This window comes from Octopus bimaculoides, chromosome 1 (genome assembly GCF_046866305.1).
Source record: "Octopus bimaculoides isolate indiv1 chromosome 1, ASM4686630v1, whole genome shotgun sequence".
NCBI classification, from domain to species: domain Eukaryota; kingdom Metazoa; phylum Mollusca; class Cephalopoda; order Octopoda; family Octopodidae; genus Octopus; species Octopus bimaculoides.
The window spans coordinates 106,528,348-106,546,913 of record NC_142928.1 but is presented as its reverse complement, the minus strand read 5'-3'; the positions used below and the strand labels follow the sequence as shown (position 1 = coordinate 106,546,913).

The 18,566-nt window shown below is 35.5% G+C and overlaps 1 protein-coding gene across 5 annotated transcripts in view; it reads right to left on the bottom strand.

The window, feature by feature from the left end:
• Positions 1-18,566, bottom strand: part of LOC106872285 (ankyrin repeat domain-containing protein 42) — a 42,498-nt gene that overhangs the window by 13,547 nt on the left and 10,385 nt on the right. For 3 of the 5 annotated variants that reach the window (XM_052968964.2, XM_014919212.3, XM_014919214.3), the window contains exons 2-7: positions 14,156-14,310; positions 12,658-12,765; positions 9,337-9,456; positions 5,496-5,631; positions 3,635-3,835; positions 1,151-1,276 (exon numbers count right to left, since the gene is read on the bottom strand). In XM_052968964.2, the coding sequence (XP_052824924.1) occupies positions 1,151-1,276; positions 3,635-3,835; positions 5,496-5,631; positions 9,337-9,456; positions 12,658-12,765; positions 14,156-14,245 (781 nt within the window). In that variant the 5' untranslated portion in view covers positions 14,246-14,310. Of the gene's footprint in view, positions 1-1,150; positions 1,277-3,634; positions 3,836-5,495; positions 5,632-9,336; positions 9,457-11,365; positions 11,461-12,657; positions 12,766-14,155; positions 14,311-18,566 lie in introns of those variants that run through there. The other 2 variants (XM_014919215.3, XM_089355450.1) reach the window with 2 other exon arrangements.

The following is an 18,566-nucleotide window of genomic DNA, read 5'->3' as shown; positions in this document are numbered from 1 at the left end:
AGAATTATTTATTTACATGGTATCTCTAGTATAAATCTCACCCAAACTATATCCATGAAAGGATTTAAATTTGTAATAACTATTTAATGCTAAGCAGAACCTTAAAGATTACTGTACTAATCAATTTGACTGACTCCTATTATTCTTTTTTTATGCAAATATAAATCTTAAATTTGTGGAGGTGCAATGGCCCAGTGGTTAGGGCAGTGGACTCGTGGTCATAGGATCATGGTTTCGATTCCCAGACCGGGCGTTTTGAGTGTTTATTGAGCAAAAACACCTAAAGCTCCATGAGGCTCTGGCAGGGGATGGTGGCGAACCCTGCTGTACTCTTCTACCACAACTTTCTCTCACTCTTACTTCCTGTTTCTGTTGTGTCTGTAATTCAAAGGGTCAGCCTTGTCACACTGTGTCATGCTGAATATCCCCGAGAACTATGTTATGGGTATGCATGTCTGTGGAGTGCTCAGCCACTTGCACGTTAATTTCATGAGCTTGCTGTTCCGTTGATCAGATCAACTGGAACCCTCAACATTGTAAGCGACGGAGTGCCAACAACAACAAATCTTAAATTTACACATCTTCCAATTTTAGCATCATTACACCTTTGTGGTATTTGTTTTGGCTCTTTATGATTTGAGCTCAAATCCTGCCAAAGTCAATTCTGCCTTTCAACCTTTCTGTGTAAATAGAATAAGTACCAGTCAATTACTGGAGTTGGTGTAATTGACAAATATTTTCCTTCAAAGTTGCTGGCCTTGTACCCAAATCAGAAATCCTTATTAATTTCTTATTAATCAAAAGATTAACAGTGAAATGGCAGAAACAGTGAAATGTCAAGCTATTAAACACTGTAAAATGTGGTTTTTTTTTATTATCTCTTCCTTCCCAACTCAAATCCTGCTATAGTCAACTTATCCTTTGTCTGTTCCAGATTGTCAAAACAAATACCAGTAACATACTGTGTTTATTCAATCAATTACATCCCAGTTCTTGTGTTTAGTTAAATAAGATAAATTATTCCTTCAGCTGTTCAACTGAAAGATATTGAACTGGGTTGGACTTTTGCATGACTCAATATAGTGCCTAAAAAAATGCAACAAAACAACATACAAATGTAAAGATTCATTTAAATGTCAAAGTTTTATACCTTTATGAGCTAATGTAGATCCATTGCTATCACACTCGTTGATGCTCACAATACCATTTTCTATCAACATTTGCAAATGTTCAAGGTTGCCTCTAGAAGCAGCCACATGAGCAGGGAAAGATAAATCTGAAATAACGAAATGTCAACATCATAAACACATTCAGTTTTCAGAAACTACTTGTAGTTGTGTCAGTGACCAGATTGTAGTTGTATATATTTATATTATATAACACCATGAAATTAATCAAAAATTAATGTGATAGTATTCTTTTATTCTGTTACTTGTTTCAGTCATTTGACTGTGGCTCTGCTGGAGCACAACCTTGAAGGGCTTTGGCTGAATAATCGACCCCAGAACTTATTTTTTAAGCATAGTACTTATTCTATCGGTCTCTTTTGCTGAACCGCTAAGTTATGAGGATGTAAACACACCAGCACAGGTTGTCAAGCAGCGATGGGAGGATAAACACAGACACAAAGACACACACACACACAGATATATACGTATATACACACATATACGACAGGCTTCTTTCAGTTTCCGTCTACCAAATCCACTCACAAGGCTTTGGTCAGCCCGAAGCTATAGTAGAAGACACTTGCCCAAGGTGCCTTACAGCGGAACTATGTGTTTTAAATATTTATTAGCACTCTTTCATGATGCTAGGTTTTCAGTTTCAACACAATATCCCCAGCCAAGTCATATGCTAAGCAAGTATAACTAAAAAAAAGAAAGGAAAAAATTGGAAAAAAAGGAACAGAGGAACAGATAGAAACAAAACCTCTTCTGAATTTTTATAGATTTACTTTATAAAATTGATTCATTTTTATGTGATACAAATTAATCAAAGGAGGAGCAGTGCTGATGACTACTGCAGGTTTTCTCAGACTGGTGAGATGCATGCAGTTAATGTTCAATTTAAACATCTGTAGTTCAGTATCTGTAAGAAAGCACAGGTATAGCAGATTTACCAACTGTTACAAGGGAAAAGGAATATAAAAGTGTTTAATGGGGGATGTGGAATATGAGACACAGTAAGAATATGGGAGGAAAAGAGATGAGTGAGGTGAATGAGTCTGGGAGGAGAGGGGGGTACAACTAGCTAGTTCAGAGGAACAGTGGTCATTGTAGGGGCAGAGAGAAGAAACAATGCACCTCTGAGCTACAGGTTGTGGTATGTTAGTGAGTGAACCTTTGCCAATCAAATGGGTTTCTTTGTAGATGTTTCTTTGTAGTATTTCCTTACTCTAAGAAGAAACCTAGATTTTGTGATGTGGCTTAAACAATATTATATATGTATATGTCAAGTTATCATCAAAGACCATCAGGATTTGTAATGCCTTGCTTTTGTAGTCATTTTGAAGTCTTAATTTTGTGTTATTTGTGACTAAAAAGTGATGAAGTACGAAACAGTTTCATGGATATTTGTAACAATCGAGTCTTTGTACTATCAAAAAAGACAATGCTATGTTCCCATTGATAAATAAGCTCTAAGTTTTAGTTCATACAGTTAGTGTATGTTTAGAATGAGGTGTTACAATATATGTAAATGATTCCTTTATATAGAAGTTTAAAGAGGAATGAAGAATAGTATCACCTGTACAGGAGTGTGTGTTGTTCAAAGTGATAGCAAGTTAATTCTTGTTAATTCTTGCATGCAATAACATATGCTGCAATGGTGATGAATTGGAAAAGTTATTAGAACATTGGAGAAAAGCCACCATGGTATTATTCTGTGTATCTACGCTCTGAGTTCAAATTCCATTTCAGTCAACTTTGTCTTTCATCTTTTTGGGGTTGATAAAAAAAAAACACAAATCTAGAGCAGTGAGATTAGCAGAACCATTCATTGCATTCTGAAAGCAACATCTAAATGACACTAGAGCTGTGCTATATTGGCTCTTACCATACCTTTCTTTTGGACAACACCAAAGATGTGGAGAAGAAAGATTTGCATGTACAGTAATTTGTAAGTCTTTTATAAAATAAACTTTTCTCAGTCTTGTGCATACCAGTACAGGTACATATTCAAACCTGAGCAACAGATGTCTTAGACAGAAGTATGTATTATTAGATGTCATTAATGATTGCACTTGTGTGCACACTGCAGTAGTGTGGTCTAAGAGGAAGCTTTAGACTCAAAAATGCAAGATAGCTATAAACGTAGAATTTAGCTAGAAGATCCTCAAGCCAGACATAATTGAATGTTTTATGAATGTCCACATTATTATTATCAATGGTCTTAATAGAGAAAGACTATTCTCAAGCCATCTTCTACTGGCCTAGTTTTACATATATTTTATTAGATTTGATAGAGATTAAATGTAGTGAACTTTTAATGAATTGTAGAGCAAAAGGTAAACTCCATGCAAGCTGAATTCACAAAAATGCTTTCTGACCTAAAGCTATGAACTTTATATCACTACATTTTCATAATCAGGTAAATGATTTTTTTGTAATCTAAAATGATTCTCTCTACTTACTTTCAGATTTTTCTGGATGTTCTTTTTTCCATTCAATGGCTTCAATATAATTAACAACATTTTCTTTGTAGAATTGGCTGGCCAAATCTTTTGGGACTTCTCCAAGATCATTGCAAGCCTTTAATATATCATTAGGGTCACTCTTGCAAGAGACAAGAAACTTAAGGCAAAGTAAGTTTCCTTCCATTGCAGCTAGGTGTGCTAAAACAAAATAAAAGAAAAAAATTACAGAGCTATTCAACTTGCTGATCTTTAGATCCCTTAGGGAGAATACACTGTACTGGCTCTCAGTTGTCTATTCCTGTTTTATTGGTCTTCATCTCTGAACAAAAAGCTAACAAACTTATAACTACACAATGGCATGTACTGCACTTGTGCATGATACAACTTTTAGCTGTTGGCTGAACCAATAGTGACTAAGTTTTTAACCACAGGTAGACTGCAGTAATTGTGAAAGGGTATAAAGCATTGCGCTACTCGATAAACTTGGCTGGCTGGAACTCCTGATGTAGGAATTTAAAACTAATGACCCAAAATGGTATAAGTAACAAGTGCAAGCATGGTTGTGAAGTGCACCTCACAACCACATGGTTTGGGGTTTGGTCCCATTGTGAGATATGTTGATTGAGTGATTAACAACCTCTGTTTAGTTATTGTTGTGGTCGTAAAGAGTGTGACTGTTATTGATGTGGATAATTATAACTATTGCTGTTGTTATTGTTGTAGAAGTAATGATTGGAGTTAATTTGCTCCAATTTGAAGTTAATTTTCTTATAATTTGATTAAAGCTAAAAGTAAAGATAGCCAAGTATTTGTTGAGCCAGTGGCTAGTGATCCAAAAGATAAAAGGTTCATATTTTGTTATTAGTATTGCTTTCTACTTCTGGCTAAGATACTTAATTCTTAAATGATTCAATTCATTTTATTGTAAAATGATTCTGAAAGATGGTATAGTTTCCTACAGTAAGCAATAGTAGCAAAGTCACTTTAAAACTGATGGGTGATTCATTTGTTTGCAGTATTACATTCAATTTCTGTCATAGGAAGAAACTGGCATCCTATCCAGAAACAGGTTTAGCTTCCATTTTCTTAATGTAGATCAGTACTTGTCCAATAGACTGCATAATAAAGTTTACATAAAAAGATATCTGAGTGCAACATATCACAACTAACCTGTCTTGCTGCAAATAGTACTGTGTCCTCTTTGCTATTCATACAATTATAATGACTGCTTGCACATCCATAAAATCTTTGTGCTTACAAGAGAGGGAACTTGGAAAGTTGTGGCATTTATTCATGATTTTATATGTGTATTAGTCATGTAAGTGAAGCAGATAATGAATAGGGCTCAAAAGTAAGTTTTCTAATTCAGTCCTCTAAGAATTTACTATCATATCATTGCACAACATAAATAGAAAGAAGCCTCTACACATTCTTTTCACCTGCTAGAAATAGCAACTAAATCTACTATCTATCAAACCTTAAAAAATGGATATATAAGATTATGTCGTTCCAGGTATTTTATGTTTGAAGAAAAAAGAATGGTCAAAAGGGGAATTCCTTTGATCATAGGATTACTGGATCACAGTTGATCTGCTGTTAAATAACAACAACAGCTGTTAAACATTTATGCCTTTAGGAAATGCATAAATGTTACATTACAGCAACATACATTCTATCTCTTACCTTATCACATCTTCCTCATCTTTCTCTTTCTCATCCTTGCAGCAATGTTACATTATATTTTTCGAAAAGGCATAATTGTTTAACAATTGTTGTCGTTGTTATATATATGTGTGTGTGTGCTATACCTCTGAAAAATCTGTTTATGTTAGAAGCCAATATTGTGCAGGACACTCACCTGGTGTGTTTCCCTGTTTATCTGTGACATCAGTTTTTGCATGCCATTTATACAGTGTCTGTACACAACCGAGGTGGCCATGGAAGGATGCATGGTGCATAGCAGTCCAGCCATTTTTGTCATCAGCATCAATTTCCTATAACATCATAAAATATAAAGAAGGTGAATTGGCCAAAAAGTGTAAAACTGGATTAATATGTTTTTGCGATCAAATATCATGTTAACTTTGCATAATTCTAAGAGATATGATATGATCAAATATGAGCTGTGTCATGTTAACTTTGCATAATTCTAAGAGATGTAAGTGCCTGAAGGAACAGTTACAGATAGGTTACAGAATTTTTATTCCACACGACCATCAAAACTATCCTGTGCATACTATAACATGGGAGAGGGTAAGCATGATATGGAGCAAAAGGTAAGAAGGGATTGCACTTAATTATTAAGAAAGATTAGTAGATATTTTTCATGTAGGGAAATTGAAGTAATTAACTCTAACGCTATCATTTCTGTTGAAATACATTATCATTGTTTCAGTGAATTTTAAAAATAATGAAGAATTTAATAAAATAACTGTCATTATTAAAATAGTGTTTAGAATATAAATGAACATAAATTGGAAGGTTTTAACTTAGATCAATTTAAAAAGGTGTTGTGGTTAGAGTCACGACCCCTTCTATGTAACAGACTTGACTGAACGACTATAATTAGTAACGGTCTGAGTGAGAGACCAGGAAAGAGAGTAGTCATTAATCACAGACAGCTGTAACGTGTCGTTGGATAGTTGTCGGAATATCATTTGTTGGTTTGTGCATAGTTTGTGGAGACTTTATTGGATTGCTACGTTGTTGTTACCCTGCTTTGTTATATGTTTTACTGTTACTACACAGCTATAGTGTAAACAAGTATCATCATAAGGTGATACAACAAAAAGAAAGTTTTTAAACTTCTCTCTTATGATAAGATGATTTATTCCTCTTCCTGACTTTTTGCTTTTATTCTTTGTTAATGCAGAACATCACTTTTTTCTTCATATTCTAATAATTCACTGACTTGAGATAAACTCTTTGTCTTTGTAACTGTGGTTGCAACACTATCAGTATCTGAATTGGTATACTATATAATAGAAGTGGCAGTGGCTTTCAACATATTACTGTAATTTCTACGTACTTTTGTAGAGAAATTGCAGTAATTTGTAGTTGCTGTGAAGACCACCAGTGTTTGTGGCTCTTTTAATGTTAGTATTTGCTGTAAGGTGGTGACCTGGCAGAATCATTAGCATGCCAGGCAAAATGCTTAGCATCTTCACATTCTAAATGCTGCCATCTTCACATCTTAAGTTCAAATTCTGCTGAGACTGACTTTGCATTTCATCCTTTCAGCACTGATAAAACAAGTGCCAATTGAACACTGCAGTCAATGTAATCAACTAGCCCTCTCCCTCAAAATTACTGACCTTGTGCCTAAATTTGATATCAATATTGGTATTTGCAGTAATAATAGTGTTGTATAATGATATTCATACAATGATATACATATTTCATAAAGGTATTTATAATGATCATACAAGTCTACTACAGTAAGTTCGAATCTTGTAAATCTGTTATAAAGTTATATTGTGGCTTGCCATAAAAACTGTGCCTGATAGTTACCTTAGTCTTGACCAAGTGCAAACATGGAAAAAGCATGCAACATTATGACAGCATTAGCATAACTGATATTACCACTTGGGTAGGTTAGATTCCAAGAATTTTATTGAAAATAGAGTAATTAAGTATTCTAAACAATATAAGAAGATATTTGAAGTGTAATAGAAATATAGTGAGCAGATTTTTAGTACTGTTATCAAAAACCAATAATAATATAAGTTAGCTGATACAACATCAGGAGCAGAAACCTTATGTGTCACCAGTAGATGTAAGAGATTATTTGGAATACAATAATGTGTAAATACTGCACATTAAGTTTACATTATATTATGTTTATTTTCCTTTACTGCATATATTAAATACTGGAATTTTTTTCAAATAAAAATAAAAAAACAAACAAAAAAGTTTAAGTAATTTCATCCTCTTCTACAAACTAAGAACACATTAAAATAGTGGTTCTCATGTTTACCATGATCTTAAATTATATTCTACTTGCAGAACTTGTATAAAGATTGAAAAACCTGTTCTAGACTCTTGACACATTATTCTTCCAATATCATTACTCAAAGATTCAATTTCATACTTGCTTAACTAGTTCTTTAAACTAGAAAAAACATTTGTGCTTGTAGACTGAAAGGCTAACTGGTTTCCTCTAGCAAGTATAAATTCTACGTAGAAAGAGAGGTTTTGCTTTGCAGATGCTTATGTCTCCCACACATCCAGAATGTAAGGAATTAGCTGTTACTCCTAGTCCAAAGATTCAGCCTGTAAGTAAAGGGAAAATGCCACTTTTCTCTTTATAGATCACTGGGTCACCACAGGAGTCTTTGTCTTTGTGTAAGTCAAAGGGCCCAACAGACCAGACTTAATTAGCAACAAAAATTGCAGATACAATGCTTAAGTGAAATGACATGGGCTCACCTGAGAATCAAATCTCTGTCATACATTTGACTCTATAGTGTTTGTGTACTCAGTCAACAATCTTCCTAAATATTGTCTCACGTCTTTGTAAATTAAAATAATTAAATAAGTACATAAAATAAACACATTTCCTAATTTAAGCATCATATGAGAAAGTGTAGTGTTTGTTTCTTTTTCTCTCTCATCATCATCATCGTCAACTTTGCCACCTCCACGACCACCGTTATCATTGTAATTGTTATCATCATGGTTGTGGTTGCAGTCATGGTTGTCATCATCATCGTTGCTGTTGCTGCTATCACAAGCTCAGAGGTAGGTGGCAGGTCAGCTTCATACTAGGGGACAAGGAGATGACTATGAGAAAGGTAGAGCAGAGCAGGTTTCTGTAGAGGGATCTGCATAGCTATTCAACATATATATATATATATATATATATATATATATATATATATATATATATATATTACTGCATCATACCTATAATGCAAAATCATCCTGTAAAATGAAATAAAAATAAGATATATTCTTTTATTCTTTCTGTGCAATATGGTACTAAATGATCTATGGCCTAGAACTGGTTCACAATCTGGTGCTAAGGGACCCTTGACCAAGAGGATTGAAAGGGGAGTAAACAAACTACCATGTTTAATGAGATGGTTTTGAACTTTACAAATCTGTGAAATCATGGTGAAAAAAGAAGAATTATAAAGATACAAATAGAGAAAGTATAAAATGTCACCATAGGTGCAATCATAGCTGTAGGGCTAAAGAGTTTGCTTTGCAACCATGTGGTTTTGGGTTGAGTCCCACTGTGTGGCACCTTGGGCAAGTGTCTTCTACTACAGCTTCAGGTTGACTAATGCCACATGAATGAATTTGGTAGATGGAAACTATGTGGAAGACCATTGTATATGTGTGTGTGTGTGCGCGCGTGTGCATGTGTGCGTGCGTGCGTGCCTGTCTTTGTGTTTGTCCTCACACCACTTGACAACAGGTGTTGGTTTACTTACATTCCTGTACCTTAGAGGTTCAGTAAAAGATAGCAATAGAATAAGTACCAGACTTTAAAAATAAAAGAATAACTGGTAGGATTAATTTGTTTGACTAAACCCTTCAAGGTGGTGCCCCAGCATGGCCACATTTCAATGACTGAAACAGATAAAAGAATATTATTCAGTTTTTACTTTGGTGGGTATGACTGGTATTCATCAGTTTGAAAACTGCTAACCTTGTCCACTTCAGAGCTTAGAAAGAAGAAGCATTTAACTTACTGTAGCATTTCTAAGAATTGTATACAAGCAAAATGAGTTTCCATGAGCAGCAGCAATGTGCAACGGTGTTCTGTCATAATTATCTCTTACGTTGAGTGACACATTATTATTGGATAGTGCCTGAGGTTACAAAAAAGAAATTCAATAATCATTAAAAAGACAAAAAAAGATATGTAGGTAATAAAATAATATTATACAAAAAAACAAAATGACTATTATTGATATCAATGCAATTTAGAAATAATTAAAAAATAAAATTTTTTGTGAATGAATTGATTTAAAGAATGAAAGGAAATCACAAAACAAATAAAGGAAAATGGTAAGTTAAATTAAGTTTAATATTTAAACCTTACAAGGTGACAAGCTGGCAGAATCATTATCACGCTGGGCAAAATGCTTAGTGGCATTTCAATCATCTTTACATTCTGAGTTCAAATTCCACTGAGGTTGACTTTACCTTTCAACCTTTCAGAGTTGATAAAATAAGTACCAGTTGAGCACTGGGATTGATGTAGACGACTTAACCCCACCCCTGAAATTCCTGGCCTTGTGACAAAATTTGAAACTAATATTTAAACCTTATGTTTAATATAAAAATAAAAACATTAAATATGTCAATGCATTTACATGTAAATGATGAAACCAAGGAAAAGATGATTTGTTTTTAGTAGTTTAGTGGGTGGTATTTTTGATAATGAAAGTAATGTGTAAAAAAAAAACAAGTATTGTCAGTTTGAAGAAATCATACTATATTCATAACATCAGAACTTTGTTTGAATACTAAAGAATTAAATATATTTAGAATTAATTTCAAAAGAGTCGTTTTCTGTGCTATATAGAGCAGCATAATGAGAGTGGAATTAAGAATAGACAGTATGTAACTAGCTTTTTTTTTGTTCAAGCTAACATCCACAGGGAAGACATTAAGACGTGAGCAGCTATAACTACTAAACTCTTTGACAATGACACTGAAAACAATAATTAACTTCAGCTGTAGAAACTCTGCCAAATCAGATTGGAGCCTGGTGTAGCCATCTGGATCACCAGTCCTCAGTCAAATCGTCCAACCCATGCTAGCATGGAAAGCAGGCGTTAAACGATGATAATGATGATGATGATTTATTGAACCCATTGCCTGCTGAAAGCATATCCATAAGTGTGTCCTAAATGTCCATGTATGCTTTCAGACTTTTAGTTAGCCTTTGTTTCATAAGTTCTGAGTAGTATATATGTGTGCAAATTTGTGTGTGTGTGTGTGTGTGTGTGTGTGTGTGCATGCGTGCATGCATGCATGATTGCATGTGTGCATGCGTGAGTGAACATGCACACAAATTAATTTTCCTTTGTTTATTTATTTGTGCATGTATTTGCTTATTGAATGACATAAGGGACAAATTATTTGAAAAACATGAAATTATCAATAGGACCATTCTAGCATGGAAGGTGGACATTAAACAATGATGATGATGATGAATTGCTTTCAAAATTTAGTCTAGAATAATCCAGGGAAATATAATTTTTCACCAACTATATAAATTTACAGCTCTTGTCACTTTGCTCCTTCTGCTAAATATATATATATATACATATATATATATACATATATATATATCTTTGTGAACAGCTTGTGAATATCTCAACAACTGGATGAGCAGCAACCAAAAGAACAGGTAGGGTTCAGAAAGAAGTACAGCACTATAAATCATATATTCACTCTAACACAGTTGCTGGAACAAGTGAGAGAGTACCTGTTGCCTCTGTGCATTATGAGAAAACCTTCAACAGTGACAAAACCAATGCAGTACTGCAAGCTCTCAGGAAGGAGGGTGTGACAATGCAGTACTTCACCTGCCTTAGAAAGGTGAATACTGAATGAGGCCCTGTTATCCTCACCAGTAAATGTTCCTGTGGTGAAGGGTGTCAAGCAAGGAGGCACCATCTCTCCTAAGCTCTTTATGGCATGTCTCAAGATGGTCATACGAAACATGAACTGGAGTGGAGACATAAGGATAAATGGAGAACTACTCACCCATCTAAGATTCACTGGTGACATAGTGCTGATAGTGGATCAATCAGCTGCAGACCATATTGAATGAACTGGATTTCAGGAGTTCAGTGGTTGACCTGAAGATAAACCATTTGAAAACCAAGTACATAAAGTCTGAAGGCATAGCGATCAGTCACCTAACAGTCAGAGGTGAGCAGCTATGTGTATCTCAGCCAAGAAGTGGCTATGAGATGAGAGATGGAGAATGAGATCTTGTGAAGGGTAAGAACAGGATAGAGAGCGTTCAACCTAGTGAAAGATGTGCTGAAGGCAAACCTAGACAAGGCAATTCACACCAATCTCTTCAACAGCACTGTCTTACCTGCAATGCTACATATATGTGAGACTTGGGCCTTGATGAAGAGAGAGACAAACAACATCTGCTTACAGTACAGAAAGCCATGGGAAGGTCAATGCAGGGAATCTTGTTAAGAGATTACATCCAGAATGAGGAGATCAGAGACAGAACTGGAGTGAAGGACATCAGTGCAGAATACCACCGCACAAAGGTATGATGGGCCAACCATGTCGCAAGGTTCACAGACGATTGGTGGACCAGTGCAGTTATTGAGTGGTACACATGCAAGTGGAAGAGACCACTTGGAAGATCTTCAATCAGATGGGAAGATGATTTAAGAAAAATGTTTGGAGCAATGTGGAGAAGAATGGTGAGAGTATGAGGGGAATGAAGTGAATGCTGTAGCCAATGGATCTGACTCAGAACCAGAATGCCTGGCCGATCAAGGTGATATATATATATATATATATAAAGAAGACTCATCAGGCCAAGTGAAATTATAGTTGTGGCCATGCTGGTGTCATGTAAATGGCACCCATGCATCATAGTCATGGTTGTTGATGGTATCACGTAAATGGCACCCATGAGACATGGTCATTGCCGGTGCCATGTAAATGGTACCTGTGAATCATAGTCATGGTCACTGCCAGTGCCATGTAAATAGCACCCGTGAATCATAGTCGTGGTTGTTGCTGGTGTCATGTAAATGGCATTTGTCTCAGTGGCATGTAAAAAGCACGCATTACACTCCTGGAGTAGTTGGTATTAGGAAGGGCATCCAGCTGTAAAAACCATGCCAAATCAGACTAGAAGCTGGGGCAGCTCTCTGGCTCATCAGTTCCAGTCAAACTGTCTAACCCATGCCAACATGGAGAGCAGACATTAAATGATGATGATGATGACGATGACGATATATCAGAATATCACATTATACAGAACATGTTATAATTGAAACTAGTCTAATTTTATGATATACCTGGAGACAAGTATCTTCTCCTCTTATAGCTGCAATATGTGCTGGAGTCCAGCCTTGAGGTGTGCATAGATTTGGGTCTGCCCTTTTCCACATCAACCAGTGAAGTACCTACAAAGAGAAATACAATTTAAATTCTCCTGCCCAGCCATATTAATGTTCTACCTTTGTTATATATAGTGAATTATTATTGTTAGACCTTTGATCACCCAACATTGACTAGATCTATGACTTAATCTGTCATCAGCTTTAACAACTATTACATGGAGTTCACTTAAATGAGGTTCACTCTGTTGCAAGTACTTAGGACAGGTCTCTGTTCTGAGACAAACTTTCTCCTTTTCTCTTATCGGCTTCAGAGGCCTTGGAAAGCATCAGAAATGCTGCCTTTCATCCTCTGATTAATCCTCATTATCATCATAATCCTTATCATTTTTTACTTCTACTTTCCATGCTGTCATGGATAGAATGGATCATCGTGATTTGAGGCCATGTTGCTCAGAATCACTGCCCTCATAGATGTGTTGGAAAACCAAATATAACTCAAAAAAGGATGAACAGCAGAGTTGACCTTGGCAAGATTTGAACTCAAAATGAAACAAATATCCTAAGACAATCTGTCTGTTGTTTTACTGATTTTGCCAATTCACCACCTTTTCATTGTGAGAATAAACAAAACATGATGAAGAACAAAGACATCAGATAAAGAAGAAAACATTCCCCTAAAAAACGTACATCTGTTCAATGTTAAAGAAACAAGCATTCAACAAAACTGCCTGCAGTGCCAATGATAGCCTAGTATGGCTACAGAGGTGACTGTATACCAGGACCAGGTGCTCCTACCTATGCTATCCTCCACACCCATAGTGGCAATCCCCAATGAGTTTTTGACATCATATTGTCACCAACTATTTTTCTTCTAAATGATACTCCAGATACAGAAAGTCAGGGGATTCAAGTAAAGAGAACAAGGAAGTCACATGACGTTGGGAGTGTCATGATCACAAAGTTCTCTTAGGTCTTGCTGGATGTGAACTGTATTCCCTTTATCACATCATGTACCACAAATCTAATGGAGGAATCTGCTGTCTTCAGCTTCTCAGTGATGGATCTCACTGATCTACTGGGGTTGTTACTGATGATGTTCTGTGCCTGCTGGATGAATTCCCAAAAACATCTGACTACCAAGAATGTTTCTTTATTTTGACCATGGATGTTTTGTCTCTACCAGTGAATCCCAGCTCTTTCTTAACCAAAAACACAAATGTCTCAATCTTGTTCAAGAAACTGGCAATCTCCAAGTCACTGTGGTCACAGCTACGGCCACAGTGTCAATACATTTCAAAGAGAAATAAGTCAAAATTTGGTGCATGCCATATAGCATTACATTACATTGTCTCCCATTTATGACCTAAAATTTGTTCACAAATACCTTGCACACTGTGTAGAGTAAAAGAGTAGAAAGACTGTTATAAAGCTTCTAGAAATAACTACATCTTACTTCCAATGCTCCAATATTGCAAGCTGTGTGCAATGGAGTAAACTTGTCTCTTCCTCTGATTTCATTAACACTGGCACCACATTTAACCATTTTTGTAAGTTCATTTACATCACCTGCTTTCACAGCTTCATGGATGTTAGAGTACTTCTGAATGGCTGAAACCAGCAATATATATTAGCAATATAGCAAAAATGATAATATCTTAAATAAGCACATGGTTCCAAATTTGTAGGGAAAGAATATAATCAAATAGAAAAATCAGTAGATAACTGTTAATTATTTTAGTGATTTTCCCAGATGCTAATCGACCCCAAGGATTTAACATATGAAAACTTTTTAATGATAAAGATGGATCATAAATAATTCCTTTTTTATTAGAAGAAAATTACAAATTCCTATAAGTTCCCCAAAACCTACCTTTACCAGATAAATAATAACATACATAAAGTACTGTTAGTGATTTATTATTAGGGATTCATAACTGAACAAATCATTTAGGCATAACATGCACAAAATAATTAATAGATTTCTAACTTAAGATCAATATTTTTACATGCTGTACATAATTACATCTAACAATGTAAGTCCTTTTAGACAGGCATGTACAAGAAAAAGTCCCCCCCCCCCCCCAAAAAAAAGACCAGTCTTGCAGATTTTGGAGATCACCAGTAGAGGAGGCAATTACTGCAAAATCTAATTCTCAGAATATTAGATGTCATAATGTTGAAAGCTCAAAACTCTGAAACTTAAAATATTTTAGGGAAAAATAATAAGAAAAACTATCATGAAAGGCATATATCTGCAGTTTTAAAAGCAGTTTATTTCAGAAAAGTATTATAGAATGTTATTAAAATGTTATTAAAAGAGTATTGCAGGGATATGATATCAAACACACAGGCAAAAACAAATGATTATTTCCTTTTTAAATTCTCTCATTACTGAATATTTTCAACACTGAATTGTGATTGACTGAAATTAGGCCCAATTACTTGTTTATCTTCTTTCACCTTGCTTTTTGCTGTGTGATACTAGTTTATAAAGAGCTTTTGATTATCCAGTATACTTGCATTGAAAGAAAACAAGAAAAATATTCAGAAATGAGAAAAATTAAAGAAAGGATATATTCAATAAATATTTAAGTTTTCACATGTCTTTGATATTGTATCTTTGCAATAACTATAAATTTTTCAAAGTAAATTTTAAATATGTTTTTTAATATATTATATCTTTCAAATAAACTCCCTTTTAAAACCATATATAAATGTTTTTTAAGACCACTTTTCTTCTTATTTTTCCCTAAAATATAATCTAGATTTTAAGCTTTCAATATTCTGATTTTTTAGTCATTTGAAATTCAGTCTTTTTGCATTTGACTTTCTTGTGTTCAAAATTATGATCAGTTCCTCCTCAGGTATGATGTGTGGTAAAACATTTGCTACCCAAGCACAGGGTTCCAGTTTCAGTCCCATTGTGTGGAACCTTGAACAAGTGTCTTCTACTATAGCTTCAGGCTGACCAAAGCAATGTGAGTGGATTTGGTAAGCAGAAATGGAAAGAAGCCTATCATGTGTGTGTGTGCGTGTATGTGTGTGTGTGCGTGTATGTGTGTGTGTGTGTGTGTGTGTGTGTGTCTGTGTGTGTGTGTGTGTGTGTCTGTGTGTGTGTGTCTGTGTGTGTGTCTGTGTGCGTGTAATATATATATTACAGAGATGTACTTGCATAGCAAGTGACCTGATCTGAGATCGTGTGCTGGAACAAAAACAATTGCAGTGTGGAAGGTGTTTATAAGCCATTTAAAAACACACAAAAACTGTTAGATTCCCATCTACATTTAAATTTAATTTGCCAAAATATTTTCGTCGTTTTGAGATTGCGACCTGTTCACTGACAAAATTCCATGCTGCATATATATATATATTCTTATAATGACTAACAAAAAAACTGTACAGAGAGTGGTGCTTCAGCTAGTATAAACAATATTTATCCATAGAAATTTTAAAGAAATATTTAAAAAAATAAATATGATGGATAACAGCATTTCTGTTGACTATACAATCTTGCTGATCATTACAATACAGAACTGTTACATGCAAGATTTTTGGTTCTCTCCAGTTTTACAAGCATTACTTCCAGAATACCACTCTAATAATCCCTATGCTTCACTAACAATTAATGAAACAATCACCAGTGCATTCTGTCATTTTTAACCTTGAACAAGACTAATTTGTTGGATGTTACCCTGTTAGTAAGAAATGATTTAACTCAATGAAGTGTCTGCAAGCTGAAGGTCAGAAGGGAGATAACTTGATTTCTAATGTTTGGAACACCTTCATTGTAGTTTATTGTTCGAATAGAACTATCTGAGAATATATAACACACAACAATAACAAAATATTATGCCGCCTGGTGGCAAATTTTTTCCTATTTTCTAGGGGTATTATTTACCCAACTTTCTAGGCTGTTTTTACAGCTATCCTGTGTTCCAAATTCACTTTATTTTCTATAAAATACCAACCCACTCAACGTTTCCAAGTTTGTTTATATATATATATATATATGCACATAATTATATTTAAAAGAGAAATAAATTTTCCAATGTATAGACAGCACTTTGAAGTACTCAGGATATTCAAACTTGAGGCGTTAGATGAATATAGAAATGAGAATCAAGTTAGGAAAATCATTTCACATATAATAATACATATATTCAACCATAGACCCAATGTATTCTTTTTCTTTTATTCTTTTATTCTTTTATTTGTTTCAGAAATTTGATTGCAGCCATACTGGAGCACTGCCTTTAGTCGAACAAATCAACCCCAGGACTTATTCTTTGTAAGCCAAGTACTTATTGTACCAGTCTCTTTGCCAAACCTTTAGATTATGGGGATGTAAACAACACCAACATCACTTGTCAAGCAATGGTGGGGGCACAAACACAGACACGCAAACATATACATATACATATATACAGCTGAAATTTAAAGAAAAACAGAAGATGAAGACAGGTGTATAAACACCAAGCAGGTGTATAAACACCAAGCAGGTGTATTAGTTTGATACTTGGGAAGCTGAGAAAGTCTTTTATGTTTCGAGCCTATGCTCTTCAACAGAAAGGAATAAAAGGAAATAAAGAGAGAGAGAATAAAAAAACTTTTGGAGTTAGCAGTCAATCATGGCAACTGGTTGGACAAAAGTAGTTAGACAGGAGAGCTAGGAAGAAGGGGAGATAATAAAGTACTGGTGATCTCAAAATGAAGGTGTGCATGCATGTATGTGAAAGTGTGTAAGTGTGTGCGTGTGGAAAGAGCCTGGTGACTGATGTGTGGCTGTGTGTGTGTCTGTAACTTGTAGATGTGTGGATGATGCTGTGGGTGCTGGGAAGTAGTCAGTGCTAGTGTGTGCAGAGTAGTATGGGGGTGGTAGGGTGTGGTGTGTGGTGTGGTGTGGTAGTGTTTGGGGTGGGGATGTGAGGGTGGGGATGTGAGGGTGGGGGTGTGAAGGTGGGAATGTGAGGGTGGGGATGTGAGGGTGGGGATGTGAGGGTGGGATGTGAGGGTGGGGATGTGAGGGTGGGGATAGGGGTTTGGGGTGAAGATGTGTGGGTGAGAAAGTGGGGAGTAGGCGTGGGTATGTGGGAGTGGGATGTGGGGTGGATGTAGGAGGTATCAATGAAGAGAGAAGGTGGGTAGGAGTGAAGAGAGGAAGTAGGTGTCAGGTGGGCTTCTTCCAGTTTCCGTCTACCAAATCCACTCACAAGGCTTTGGTCAGCCCGAGGCTATAGTAGAAGACACTTACCCAAGGTGCCACACAGTAGGACTGAACCTGGGACCATGTGGTTGGTTAGCAAGCTACTCACCACACAGCTGCTCCTGCATATACGATATGCATAATTTTTCAAAAATATATTTAATACATCAAACATACTGAAAATATCGAGAGGCTGTGTGGTAAGAAGCCTGCTTACCAACCACATGGTTCTGGGTTCAGTTCCACTGCATGGCACCTTGGGTAAGTGTCTTCTACTATAGCCTCGGGCCTTTCAAAGCCTTGTGAGTGGATTTGGTAGACAGAAACTGAAAGAAGCCTATCATATATGTATGTATGTATGTATGTATGTATATATGTATGTATTTATGTGTTTGTATATGTTTGTGTGTCTGTGTTTGTGCCTCCAACATTGCTTGACAACTGATGGTGGTGTGTTTACATCCCCATAACTTAGCAGTTCAGCAAAAGAGACCGATAGAATAAGTACTAGGCTTACAAAGAATAATTCTTGGGGTCGATTTGCTCAGCTAAAGGCAGTGCTCCAACATGGCAGCTGTCAAATGATTGAATCAAGTAAAAGACAAGTAATAGAAAAAAGATATATAAATATTATAAAAATATATAGATTTATCAATGCATT